We start from the raw sequence: 14,431 nt of genomic DNA, 5'->3' as shown, positions 1-14,431 counted from the left end.
ACTATTATGTCAGGTTGCCTCCTGACTTTGATGGGGGTGCAGGAGCTGAGCCTGCATCTTTCCTGCCAAATGATGGCTGTGTTATTCAGCCATCATCTGCCTCTAACAGCCACAAGTGAAGTTGAGCTCCGCCAACAGCTGTTAACCTCTACATCACTGCAGTCAATCTGGGACAGTAGCATTAACAGTGCCCCATTGGTGTTGCCACAACACAATTGCAGGGTGTCGATGGGATGCCATGAAAGCCGGGATCTGCTGAAGACCCCCATACCTGACATGGTGGTGCTCCTCTGAAGGTAAGGCCATAGTAGACCATGATATATATTATATACTGCAATATTATGGTATTGCTATATATAGTATAAGCAATCAGTCGATCGCAGGTTCAAGTCCCTTAAGAGAGCTAACAAATACTGTGAAAAAAAAGTTTTTAAATATGTAAAATATATATATATCAACATTCGAATCAACCTTCTTTTCCCCCATTAAAAAATAAAGGAATTAAAAAATATCTATATTGTATGTGATATCTACAAAAGTCTGATCTATAAAAGATAAAATTAATTACCGTATTTTTCGGACTATAAGATGCAACCTAGGTTTTAGAGGCGGAAAATAGAAAAAAAATGTAAGCAAAAAATGTGGTCATGATGCATTGTTAAGGGGGAGGGAACCTGCTGCTGACACTTTTATAGGAATAATGTCCCTCAATTCTGTTAATATCCGCCATCCTGGTATATATGGCCCCATCCTTCCTGTTATATGTGGCCCCCATCCTGATATGAATGGTACCCCTCATCCCCAACATGGTATGCATGGCACCCCAATCCCCCATCCTGGTATGCATGGCACCCCAATCCCCCATCCTGGTATGCATGGCACCCCAATCGCTCATCCTTGTATGCATGGCACCCCTTGATCCCCATCCTGGTATGCATGGCACCCCTTGATCCCCATTCTGGTATGCATGGCACCCCTCATCCTGGTATGCTAGGCACCCCTCATGCTGGTATGCATGGCAACCCTCATCCAAGTATGCATGCCCCCCTCATCCTGGTATGCATGGCAATCCTCATCCTGGTATGCATGCCCCCCCTCATCTTGGTATGTATGTCACCCCTCATCTCTCTTCCTGGTATGCATGGCACACCTCATCCCTCTTCCTGGTATGCATGGCACCCCTCATCCCTCTTCCTGGTATGCATGGCACCCTTGATCCCCATCCTGGTATGCATGACACCCCAATCCCCTATCCTGGTAGGCAAGGCACCCCCTGATCCCCATCCTGGTATGCTTGGCACCCCCTGATCCCCATCACGCTGCACACACAAAAATAAACAATTATACTCACCTCCTCTCTCCTCCAGTGCTGCGTCCCGCTCTGCTGCCGACACTCTCACTGTGTGAGCTGTGCATGGAGTTACTGCCATGCACCCTCACACAGTGTGAGATGCTGAGCAGGAATAGTCACTGCTCCCCGCGCCAGAACTGTGTGCGTGGGGAGCAGTGACCATTCACTCTCCTTAATAGCATGCTCACTGTAGCCGCAGTGTGGCTCCTGCTGCGGCCAGTGGTCTGTGTGCCCGCTATTAAAGACCATGAATATTCACTACAACCCATAGGAGTGGATTGTAGTGAATATTCATGGTCTTTAATAGTGGGCATACAGACCACAGAGCGGCAGCAGGAGCTGCGCTGCGGCTACAGTGTGCGCGCTATTAAGGAAAATGAATATTCATTGCTCTCCACGCTAAAGGGCATGGGGAGCAGTGAATATTCATTTTCTTTAGCAGCTGGCACAGCATAGGCTGCAGCAGGTGGCTGCTGCCTCCTGTGCTCCGCTCATCCCTCGCTGCCGCTCCACTCACACCCCACCACCCACAGCCACAGGTATAGAGTATGGGCACAGTTCGAACTATAAGACACCCCCGCCACTTCCTCAAAATTTTGGAGGAAAAAAGTGCGTATTTTAGTTCGAAAAATACTGTACCTTAATTGGTATAACTGTAGTGAGAAAAAAAATCAAAATGTCAGAAATTTGATTTTTTAGATGCTGCAACACCGCAAAAAAATGCAATAAAGAAGGGATTAAAACATTAAATGTACCCCAAAATTGCATCAATAAAAATCAACAAAGGGTGCATAAACAAAGCCCATACACAGTTCCATCTACTGAAAATTTTGGGGTTTTTTGAAAAATGGCAACATTTTTAAACAAATTTCTGAATTTGTTTTCACCACCTAAATAAAAAAAAATGATGAATGTTTATAATTGCTGCAATCATACTGATCTGAAGAATTATATTGCTAGGTCATTTTTACCATATAATGTATGCTGTAAAAACAAAACCCAAAAGTCAATTGCAGAATTGCACTTTTTTGCAATTTCGCCAATATTTTTCCCCATCTTCCAGTACAACGCAAAATAAAATGGATGGTGTCATTCAAAACTTGTTCTACAAAAAGAAGTCCATCAGAGCTGAGTGTGATTACAATCACTTTCATCTCACAACAGTCAGTGTGGGGGAAGAGGGATACAACAGAGCTGAGTGAAACACTTCTATATATCATCTCACACCAGTGGCAGAGTGGGGAAGCAGCAGAGTTAAGTATGATTATAAACACTTCCATCTTTCATCACATGGCAGTTAGCGTGGAGGAAAGGGGAGTACTGACTATCCTGAGATGAAAGCTAGAAGTAGTTGTAATCACACTCAGCACTGCTGTATCCCACATCCCTCACACTGACTGCTGAAATGAAAGTATTTATAATACACAGAATTCTGCACTATGCTACACACTAACTGCAGAGATCATGGAGAAGAACAGGGCTGGTTGTCATTACGTCTCTCAAACAGGAGAAAGCCTTGCTCTAAGCTTATCTAGGGGCGGGGATTTTTTTCCCTACATGACGCCTCGTGCTTATAATTGGTAAATGTCAAACAAGGGAAAAGGTTCACACCCCCAGTAAAAATATCACCATTCTTGTTCTGTTTCAGCTTTCTGTTCTTTCTATAGTATATGTATAAGTGTACTTATTTTGTATTTATTGGGTCGTCTTAATAGACTGCGGAATCTTGAAAGTAAAAACAGCAGAATTGCAATAATGGTACAAAATGTAATATCATAGCAGTGCAATGGCATTTTTTAATATGCTTTCCACTAAACACTAATAGTTTTTGCAATGAGATGAGTCATACTTGTTCACCTGCAACCTGACACAAGGTTTCTTTCAAAATGTAAATCAAAGTAAAGACATTCTCAAGTGGCTGTGTATACACATTCAGATTCTGAATCACTGAAAATCATTTCTCGGTCATTGGGGGAGACAGGGAACCATGGGATAGTCTGCTGCCACCTGGAGGCTGACACTGTTATTACAGTCCAAATGGCTCCACCCCAGCTGACTATACCTCGCCTGATAGCCTCAGGCTCTCAGTTTTGTTTAGCGTCAGATGGGACGGACCTGTCTTAGTCGTTAGGTTACGCATAAACCATTTTTGCTTTTGCTCTGCACTTTCTCATCCTATCGAGAAGGCTTTGGATGTGGCCAGGGCTGTACAATGCTATTTATCAGCCACTGCCGATTCAGAAGGTTTTATTCCTTATTTGTCATACCAGACTGCCCTCGCAAGGGCCTGGCCACCTCTAATTCAACTACTGCTCTTTGGATTAGAACGGCCATCATTCAGGCTTACAAAGCGAAGGCCAGGGACTCTCCTTTTAGGGTTAAGGCACACTCAATGCGGGCAGTGAGAGCTTCCCTGGCAGTTCATCACCAGGTATCAGTCCTGCAACTCTGTAAGGCAGCTACTTGGTTATCTGTACATATCTTTTCAAAGTTTTACAAGGTTCACACCTTTACTTCGGCAGATGCAAGTCTTGGCATGCATTTACGTTTTTCTCTCAGGGTGTAATTTGATCTTCTCCTTTAACCCCTTCTCGACATTTAACGTGCCTATACATCATGGTCAGATAGGGCTGATATAATATGTAATCAGCAGGCATTCAACAAGTTGACAAACATTGATTGTTCCATTAACCTGCATATTTGTCCTCCAAGGTCTGTAGACTAGTAAATTGCAGGGGGCTGATACAATTCCTAATCAGAAGGCATTCCACAGATTAACATACAGCAAGAATCAACCGTAAAGGCTCATATGAACAATGGCTCATGTCCTTTGACCTACTGAACAATATATCTGGCATAATTAAGAATAAATGCTGTGTCATCACAAGGTATAGTTTCCAAAATGAGGCCACTTGAGAGGGGATTCTGCTCTTCTGGCACTTAGAGACCCTGTATATGGAGTCCACAAACTATTCTAGGAAAATCTGTGCTCCAGGAGTCAAATAGCGCTGCTTCCCTCCCGAGTCTCACCATGTAGCTAAGCAGTACGGTATAGCCACACATGGTGTATTTCCATGTTCAGCAGAAATTATGTGACAGATTTTGGTGCCATTTTTACCCATTTTCCCATGTGAAAATGTAAACTCTTGGGCTAAAAGAAAATGTTTGTGGTAAAAATATAATTATTTTTTCTTTACTGCCCAATTATATAAAATTCTGTGACAAATATTAGTTGAATTCATTGAGAGGTGTAGTTTGTAAAATGGGGTCACTTATAAGGGGGGGTTCTGCTATTCTGGCACCTCAGGAGCTTTTCCAGTGGGTAATGGCACCCGCAAACCATAACAATAAAATCTGCACTATAATATGAGGCTCCTTCCCTTCTGAGCTTTGCACTGTGCCTGAAAAGTATTTCCAGAATTCATGTAGGGTATTGGCGCACTCAGTAGAAATTGAACAACAAACTCTCAGGTCCATTTTTTCCTATTAGCCCTTATTAAAATTAAAAATTTGGGTCTAAAACAACATTTTAGTGGTAAAAATGTAACTATTCTATTTTCATCGCCCAATGATAAAAAAATTCTGCGAGGCACATGTGGTGTCAATATGATCACTGCACCCCTAGATGAATTCACCAGGGGGTGTAGTTTGTAAAATGGGGTCACTTATGGGGAGGCCCGCTGTTCTGGCACCTCAGGGTCTCTGCCAATGTGACATGGCACCCTCAAACCATTACAGCAACATCTGAACTGTAATATGGCGCTTCTTCCCTTCTGAGCTCTGCACTGTGCCTCAAAAGAAAAAACCTGAAGGTGTGAACTGGAACATAAATTGATGTGCATGCAAAATGTAAATGCATGTTCACACAAGGCCATTAAACAGAGAGAAACCAAAGACAAGAAAAATACCCAAATAATTAAAAGTAAATATATAAATCGCACAGTGCAAAAATAATAATAAATAATAAAGGGTATTTAGTTAACATAATTTTGATCAAAATAATGTAAAAGCTGTCCCGCCACTTCACGGCATCCCTTGTGGGACAGTCCTAACTTTAATATTAAAAACCGTTAGTACAGTTAGTATGCTTTAGTGCATATAAAAGGGTGTGGCCGCCCTTTGTCTGGGCTGGGACGCTGATCCTGCCTCGGTTTCATGCTTGCACCAGGGATCCAGTCTCTCTGCCCTTGTCCATATGTATGTCACTTGACAAATGGTAAGGTTTTTAATATTAGAGTTAGGACTGTCCCACAAGGGATGCCGTGAAGTGGCGGGACAGCTTTTACATTATTTTGATCAAAATTATGTTAACTAAATACCCTTTATTATTTATTATTATTTTTGCACTGTGCGATTTATATATTTACTTTTAATTATTTGGGTATTTTTCTTGTCTTTGGTTTCTCTCTGTTTAATGGCCTTGTGTGAACATGCATTTACATTTTGCATGCACATCAATTTATGTTCCAGTTCATAGAATCATAGAATGGTAGAGTTGGAAGGGACCTCCTGGGTCATCTGGTCCAACCCCCTGCTCAAAGCAGGATTCACTAAATCATCTCAGACAGATGTCTGTCCAGCCTCTGTTTGAAGACGTCCATTGAAGGGGAACTCACCACCTCTCGTGGCAGCCTGTTCCACTCATTAATCACCCTAACTGTCAAAAAGTTTTTTCTAATATCTAATCTGTGTCTCCTCCCATTTAGTTTCATCCCATTGCTTCTAGTCTTTCCTTGTGCAAATGAGAATAAAGATGATCCTTCTACAATGTGACAGCCCTTGACATATTTGTAGACAGCTATTAAGTCTACTCTCAGTCTTCTTTTTTGCAAGCTAAACATTCCCAAATCCTGCAACCGTTCCTCATAGGACATAGTTTGCAGACCAGTCACCATTCTGGTCGCTCTTCTCTGAACTTGCTCCAGTTTGTCTATGTCTTTTTTAAAATGTGGTGCCCAAAACTGTACACAGTATTCCAGATGAGGTCTGACCAAAGAGGAGTAAAGACCGATAATGACTTCATGTGATCTAGACTGAATGCTTCTGTTAATACATCCCAGAATTGTATTTGCCTTTTTTGCTGCTGCATCACACTGTTGACTCATGTTCAGTCTATGATCTATTAGTATACCTAAGTCTTTTTCACATGTACTGTTGCTTAGCTCTATTCCTCCCATTCTGTATATGCTTTTTTCATTTTTTTCATTTTTATTGCCCAGATGTAGTACTTTGCATTTTTCCCTGTTAAAAACCATTCTGTTGTTTGCTGCCCACTGCTCCAGTTTATTTAGGTCTTTTTGAATCCTCTCTCTCTCTTCTCTAGTATTAGCTATCCCTCCTAGCTTTGTGTCATCAGCAAATTTAATCAGTTTACCCTCAATTCCTTCATCTAAATCATTGATAAAGATGTTGAACAATACAGGTCCCAGGACGGAGCCCTGTGGTACCCCACTTGAGACATTCATCCAGCTGGATGTGAAGCCATTTACAACCACCCTTTGAGTCCGATCACTAAGCCAGTTATGAATCCACCTAACAGTTGCCTGGTCCATTGCATACTTGGTCATTTTTTCAATAAGGATGGTGTGAGATACTTTGTCAAATGCTTTGCTGAAGTCAAGATATACTATATCTACAGCATTTCCCTGATCCACCCAGTCAGTGATTCTGTCATAGAAGGAAATTAAGTTAGTCTGACATGACTTGTTAGTTACAAACCCATGCTGACTCTGGTTAATCACTTCATTCTTATCCATGTACTTACATACATGTTGTTTAATAATTTGTTCAAAGATCTTTCCTGGTATAGAAGTCAGACTCACCGGCCTATAGTTCCCTGGGTCCACCTTCTTCCCCTTTTTGAAGATAGGAACAACATTTGCTCTTCTCCAGTCTTCTGGGACTTCTCCTGTTCTCCAAGAATTTTCAAAGATTATGGAGAGTGGTTCTAAAATTTCTTCTACGATCTCCTTCAGTACTCTGGGGTGTAATTCATCTGGACCTGGAGACTTGAACTCATTTATGTTAGCTAAATATTCCCTCACAATCTTTCTGTTTACAGATAACTTGGATTCTTCTATTCCTTTGAAAGGACAGTGAGGATCAGTTGATGTTACATTTTCTTTCTGAGAGAAAACAGATGCAAAATAGGAATTAAAAAGTTCGGCCTTCTCAACATCCTCTCTTACCATTTCTCCATTTTCATCCTGTAAAAATCCTATAGCATCTTTGACTTTTCTTTTACTTTTGACATACCCCCAAAATCCTTTTTTATTGCTTTTGACATCTCTTGCAAGCCTTAATTCATTGTCAGCTTTAGCTAACCTGATACGTGCCCTGCAGGATCTGCAGACTGCATTATAATCTTCTTTAGATATGCCTCCCTCTTTCCATTTAATAAACTTTTCTTTCTTTCTTTTTAGCATGTGTTTAAGTTCTGTGTTCATCCATCCTGGTTTCCTTAAATGCTTCCCATTCTTCCTACTTTTCGGGATTGTTAACGATTGTGCTTTGAGAATCTCATTTTTAAAAATTTCCCATCCTTCCTGGACATTTTTGTCCTTAAGGACATCCAGCCATTGGATCCCTCCTATTCTCTTTCTGAGTCTCTTAAAATCTGCCTTTCTAAAATCTAACCTTGAAGTTTGAGTCTTCACATGTCTTCCTCCTCTAGTTATCCAAAATTCTATAATAGCATGATCGCTGCCTCCTAGGGTCCCAGCCACCTTTACCTCCTCAACCATTTCCTCCCTGTTTATAAGGATTAGATCCAAAGTAGCAGATCCCCTTGTTTTCTCCCCTACCTTTTGGAAGATAAAGTTGTCAGCAAGAGAGGATAAGAATTTGCTTGACCTGTTAGTTTTACTTGAGAGAGATTCCCAACAAATGTCTGGATAGTTGAAATCTCCCATGACCACTACGTCATATTTTTTGGAGAACTTGGTCATTTGATACATAAAGAGTTCATCCATATCTTCAGCTTGCCCAGGTGGCCTGTAGTAAATGCCTACAATGGTGTCCTTTCCGTTGTTCTCTCCTTGTATTCTTACCCAAACAGTTTCCACAGAACTCCCAGTCTCTGAAGCTTCCATCTCTGTGCAGATATACGCTTTTCTAACATACAATGCAACACCTCCTCCTCGTTTATCAAGTCTGTTTCTTGCAAATAAGTTGTATCCTTTTAGCCTTTTATTCCAATCATGTGTATCGTCCCACCAAGTTTCAGTGATTCCAATGACATCATATTCCTTTTCCTGCATTAGTAGTTCCAATTCTCCTTGTTTGTTGCCCATGCTTTGTGCATTTGTATAAAAACATTTTAGTTTGTGATTGGTTTCTCTTCCTCCCATATTTTTATTATTTAAATTGTTTTGTCTTTGTTCTTCCTTTCCACTTCCAGTAGCAGAGATCTCAATAGTATTTGTCAGCTGTATGGCTTTTTCTGGCCTTTTGCTTCCCTTCCCACATTGTTCTAGTTTAAAGCTCTCCTGATGAGTGCAGCAAGGCGACTTCCAAATACATGTTTTCCAGTCTTCGTAAGGTGCACCCCATCTCTAGCAAGTAGTCCATCGTATAGGTAATTCATTCCGTGATCCAGAAATCCAAATCCTTGTTGACGGCACCATCGACGTAGCCAGTTGTTCACCTCTAGAATCTTATTCCACCTCATTGTTCCATGGCCATCCACTGGGAGGATGGATGAGAAGACCACCTGCGCTCCCAATTCTTTCACTTTCTTGCCTAAGTCTTCAAAGTCACTGCAGATGGTTTCCAGGTCCTTTCTTGCGGTGTCATTTGTCCCCACATGTATTAGCAGGAATGGGTAGTGATCTGTAGGTCTGAAGAGTCTTGATATCCTGTCAGACACATCTTTAATTTTTGCTCCTGGAAGACAGCACATTTCTCTTGAGGTTATGTCTGGTCTGCAGATAGCGGCCTCTGTTCCTCTTAACAGGGAATCCCCCATGACCACCACTCTCCGTTCACACCTTCAGGTTTTTTCTTTGCAGTTAGTATGCTTTAGTGCATATAAAAGGGTGTGGCCGCCCTTTGTCTAGGCTGGGACGCTGATCCTGCCTCGGTTTTATGCTTGCACCAGGGATCCAGTCTCTCTGCCCTTGTCCATATGTATGTCACTTGACAAATGGTAAGGTTTTTAATATTAGAGTTAGGACTGTCCCACAAGGGATGCCGTGAAGTGGCGGGACAGCTTTTACATTATTTTGATCAAAATTATGTTAACTAAATACCCTTTATTATTTATTATTATTTTTGCACTGTGCGATTTATATATTTACTTTTAATTATTTGGGTATTTTTCTTGTCTTTGGTTTCTCACTGTGCCTCAAAAGTAGTTTTCGACCACATATGGGGTATTGGCGTACTCTGGAGAAATTGATAACAAATTGTACCATTCAATTTCTCCTTTTAACACTTTTGAAAATTATAAACTTGGGCCAAAGCAAGATTTTAGTAGAAAAAATGATAATTTTCCATTGACTCAGCCCAATGCAATATAATTCTGTGAATCCGTCTAACTGCCTAACAAAAAAAAAAGTTGTTTCAAAAAAGACGCTGTTGTAAAGTAGACATGTGGTAAATATTATTTATTAACTATTTTGTGTGATATAACTATTTTGTGTAAGGGCATAAAACTAAACATTTTGAAAATTGCTAAATTTTCGCCAAAATGACGATATTTTCACAAATAAAAGAACGAAATATCGACCTAAATTTACCACTACCATAAAGTACAATGTGTCACGAAAAAACAGTGTCAGAATCACTGGCATATGTTGAAGAATTCAAGCTTGGGTGAAGGGGTTAATGTTTTTGCTTCTCCTACTGTTTTCTCACTAAATTGAGGTAGCCTGAGGCTAGCAGGCGAGGTATAGTCTGCTGGGGAGGAGAATCTTAAATCAGAATGTAATAATAGTGTCAGCCTCCAGGTGGCAGCTGACTATCCAATGGTTCTCTGTGTCCTCCAATGAAGTCTAACAGATTTTACAGTGAGTACCAAAAATCTTTATTTTCAGGATATCAATCAAAGCTTGTTGGTACCATCTGCACTAACTTGAAGAAGTTTGCTGGAGAAATGACTGGCACATTATAAAAATGTTATAGTATTGATAGATTATTGTAAAAAGTTTTCAACAGGACAGATAAAGATCAACGGTTGTAAAAACATGTGCTAATCGAACCTAAACCAAAGGTCACCTCATAAACAGTACAACTGCAGAAGATCACTGCTTTAATAATGGCAAAGAGAAACAAAGGGTCAATACCAGCTTGGCTATTTCCTCAACTTCAAAAGACATGAATGAAGCAACTTGTGTAACTGGTGCTGGTCATTCCCTCTGTGCCCTCTATCCACCTTGCCTGGCAGAACGAGCTGTTAACTTTCAAGGGGTTGAAAAGGGTATTGAAAACATAGCAGCTATTGTCATAACTAGTGCCAGCCCTGTCCACAGGTTGTATGTGGTATTGCATCTCAGCCTCTTAGGCTATGTGCACACATTCAATATTTGCAGCAGATATTTCTGCAACAAAAAAACAAAGTGTTTGCAAGAAAAAGGTGCAAAAAAACTTGAGGTTTTGCATGCATTTTTAATGTGTTTTACCCTGTATTTCTTTCCCATTTCGGGTGAAAAACGCTGAAAGAACTGACATGATGCAGATTTGAATAAAAAACAAACCCTGTGGAGGTTCAAATCCAGAAGGGAAAAATATGCAGCATGTGCATGAAATTTCAGAAATCTCATTCACTTTGCTGGTACTGTAATACGCTGTGTTTTTTGTGCGGTGAAAAATGCAACAAAAACGCAGCATGTGAATAAGCCTGTATACTTCAATAGAACTATGCTGTACTGATAAACACAACCTTTGGACACAAACTGTGCTGTTCCTAAAACAAAGCCTCCATGTTTTATTAACTCTGTGCAACCCTATTAATAGGTGCATGAAAGTTACAAGTTGAGAGAGGAAAAGTTGTCGGGTGGGATCCTAAGCTACTGATTAAAGGGAGTCTGTCAGCACAGAATGACTGTTCAACCAAGTATAGGCACCCGATGCACCCTTGGCATGGCCAAACAGCTCAGTGTACCAAAGCCAGAGCTGTCAATCAAAGTAGAAAAAGGGGGGTTAAAGATAGATGGAAAACAAGTAGGTGGGAAGTTGTGCTTAAAACAACTTGGCTGTTCAAGCTACGTACCACCACTCAATGCACAAAGGTGTAGCCAAACATTTAAATACACCTTCACAACTGTTTGTTTTCCATCTATCTCCACTCCCCTCTTCTTTGATTGACAGCTCTGGCTTCATAGAGCCAGAGACGGGTGGAAATTGAGGGAAAACAAGGTGTATATAAATGTTTAGCCACACCAAGGGTGCTCCGAGCGCCTGTATATATCTTGAACAGACTCCCATTAAGCAGTCAATGTTCCTATGTGTAATCCTGTGAGATGGAAATAGAACTGAAGTCACTGGTAGCTTATTTTCCTGACTAAAATAGTTGCAATCCAGGCCCAAAAATACATTTTATTACAATTAGAATTTTTCTACTATTTTGCTAGTTAGGGAAAGAAAAGTACAAGCTGCCTCTATGTTACAAGCAGTCACATGTGTCTGATAATCCAACTCCCTATCATTTCCATTTTTCTTTTATATTTTGCCTTATTACACCAAGAAAAGAAGGTTTTGGCAAAGAGGATGTCCAAAAGATAAAAATACTTTTCATTATTACAGACATGACTTTTTGCCTTATATGTTCTACTGAATGACTGATCATATGGGTGTAGTATTATAGAGAGTAAAAACTAATGCAGGCAATGCTCTCAGCAGCCCTCTGGTCCATCCTTACAGCAGGCGTGGGACTACTAACCAAAGGTAACACAATCCTTTGCCTTCATCATTTAGCAGTATTATGTGATAAAGCGCTTTCTACCTACGTTCAAGCGCGTGATAGAGTAGCTCAAAGTCTTCCTTGTTCTTTGGGTTCATTCTGCGCTCATATTCTTTCCTGAGTCTTTCCTCCTTCTCTTTTCTCTTCCTTAATTCCTCATTTTCCTCCCATTCCAACCTTAGCTTCCTCTCTTCTCTCAATTGCTGCACCATTCCTTTAGCATGGAAACGTCGGAAATAGGTCTGTATGGTAATTACCTGAAAAGAATTGATATTATAATTCTCATTTCCAGTAACTATAAGCTTGTCTACTTTTGTAAGGCTCAACCTCCAAAGCAGGGCATACACAATGGATGTATGCTAGGTGCTTTGTGCATATGCCCCTTTAAAGGAAACCTTTCATGCTAATAACAGGCATATTGTCACGCACAGTGTAGGAAAGACAAAGTGCAACACGAAGGGATAAGGGGAAGCGAGCCCAGACACTAAGGAAAAAGGGGGTGGAGTCCTCCTAGGCTGATCTGATATCACCCAGTCTTCCCTACCGTCCCTATACTGGTTTCTCACCAATTGCTGATCAGGAACCTAAAACCCTGCATCTCCCTAGAGCTAGGCCCTGGCTAGGGAAGGGGGAGATGAGCGCTAGTCAGTCTCCACTAACAACTAAAGACAGCAAGGGCAGACAGGCACAGGGGAAGTAACTTAGCTTGAGCCAACTTCAGAGAGATTACACACACGTCCTCTTAGCACCAGAGAGGAAGAAAGCAGACTGAAAACAGCTCCAAGCCTTCACCAGGGGTCATATGAATATCACCGGCACCTCCCTTTAGCAAACAGGACGTATTTAAACACCCAGGCCTGGGTGTCAATTAGCCGGAGGGAGGTAGCCGCTGGGTCCTAGAGTGAGACAGATCTAAGAAGGTATCTGTAATGCTAAACGAAGAGATCTCCTGCAACCAACTGCAGGGCGACTGTCTGTCACATCTGACACACCCGTGACACATATATGTTGTTATTCTACAGGTTAGTAATGTTCTGACGATGAAAGCTCGAGGATGCCGTGAGAAATAAAGTTAATTTCCTCCTGGTAGCCAGGCTTTCAGTGCGGCATCAGAAAGCTATTAACCTGCAGATTAACCAAATATCTGCAGGTAATAGCATTTTTTCACATGACAGGTTCCTTTTAATAAGTGGTTGCAGATTCCCTCCATAAGTCGCAGCCAATGATGTCCCCAAAAAATGTTCCAATGAAATGTACCTATTTGTGACCAGCTAGGACAGATATACTCACATATAAATGACAAATATACTGTATTTGGTGTGAAAATGTCCTAATCTTTCACTCACTAGATATTTCCGGTGGTATTATGGAAGACAATTGTACGCATCTAGTCACTTACTGCTTTCAGCCTGCTTGCATGGAATTCATCAGCAGTGACGTATTTCTTCGGCTCTATTAGTCTGTCCGTAATATTTGCCACATAGCAACCGATTTTTGTCATTTGTGTGGCCATTGTGTTCCTTGATTGTTCCAGCTTGTTCTTTTCAAAAACTGTCTAAAATAGAAAATTACACTGTAATATGCAAAAATAGTACAATGGGGCGATGTAAAAAATAATGTTCAGTAATAGCAGAAGTGGCATTGGTATCATGTTATAGTAATGGTTAACTCTATCTGCAGCAAGGAACAGTGACCAATCGATCTGTAAGGAACAAAGAACATAATGGGAAAATGTATTGATACCTCTTGTTTAGTGATCGTGGGGACTAGACAGTCTTAAAGAGGATTTAGTATGTTTTAATCTATAGATTTTTCCACAGTTAGATGTGTTTAACCCCTTTAACCCCGAAGGTGGTTTGCACGTTAAAGAAGTTGTCCAGTACTCTTTTCCATTGCCCCAATGTATTTAGCATGTGCCCATAAGTGTTTTTGTAATTACCTTTAGTTGTATGTATTGCCTATGAGCGGCGCTACAGCTGGCCGCTTACACACATCACGTGACCCCTGGCGGCAGCCGGCTTTTTCTTCCGCTGGCTGGGGGGTGATTTACTATGGGGGGTGATTTACTATGGGGGTGATTTATTGTATGGCTGGGGGTGATTTACTATGGGGGGTGATCTATGGTATGGCTGGTGATTTACTATGGGGGGTGATTTATGGTATGGCTGGTGATTTACTAT

At 41.1% G+C, this 14,431-nt stretch overlaps 1 protein-coding gene across 1 annotated transcript in view; it reads right to left on the bottom strand.

Annotated features, from left to right (window-relative positions):
- Nucleotides 1–14,431, bottom strand: part of IQUB (IQ motif and ubiquitin domain containing) — a 67,873-nt gene that overhangs the window by 32,393 nt on the left and 21,049 nt on the right. Inside the window, exons 7-8 of the mRNA XM_073652040.1 lie at nucleotides 13,651–13,806; nucleotides 12,298–12,508 (exon numbers count right to left, since the gene is read on the bottom strand). Of these exons, the coding sequence (XP_073508141.1) occupies nucleotides 12,298–12,508; nucleotides 13,651–13,806 (367 nt within the window). The remainder of the gene's footprint in view (nucleotides 1–12,297; nucleotides 12,509–13,650; nucleotides 13,807–14,431) is intronic.

The sequence above is a fragment of the Phyllobates terribilis genome, unplaced genomic scaffold, assembly GCF_046119375.1.
Source record: "Phyllobates terribilis strain yellow unplaced genomic scaffold, ASM4611937v1 Scaffold_11__3_contigs__length_659146591, whole genome shotgun sequence".
NCBI lineage: Eukaryota > Metazoa > Chordata > Amphibia > Anura > Dendrobatidae > Phyllobates > Phyllobates terribilis.
The sequence above is the reverse complement of the archived record's forward strand: the minus strand, read 5'-3'. Positions and strand labels throughout refer to the sequence as shown.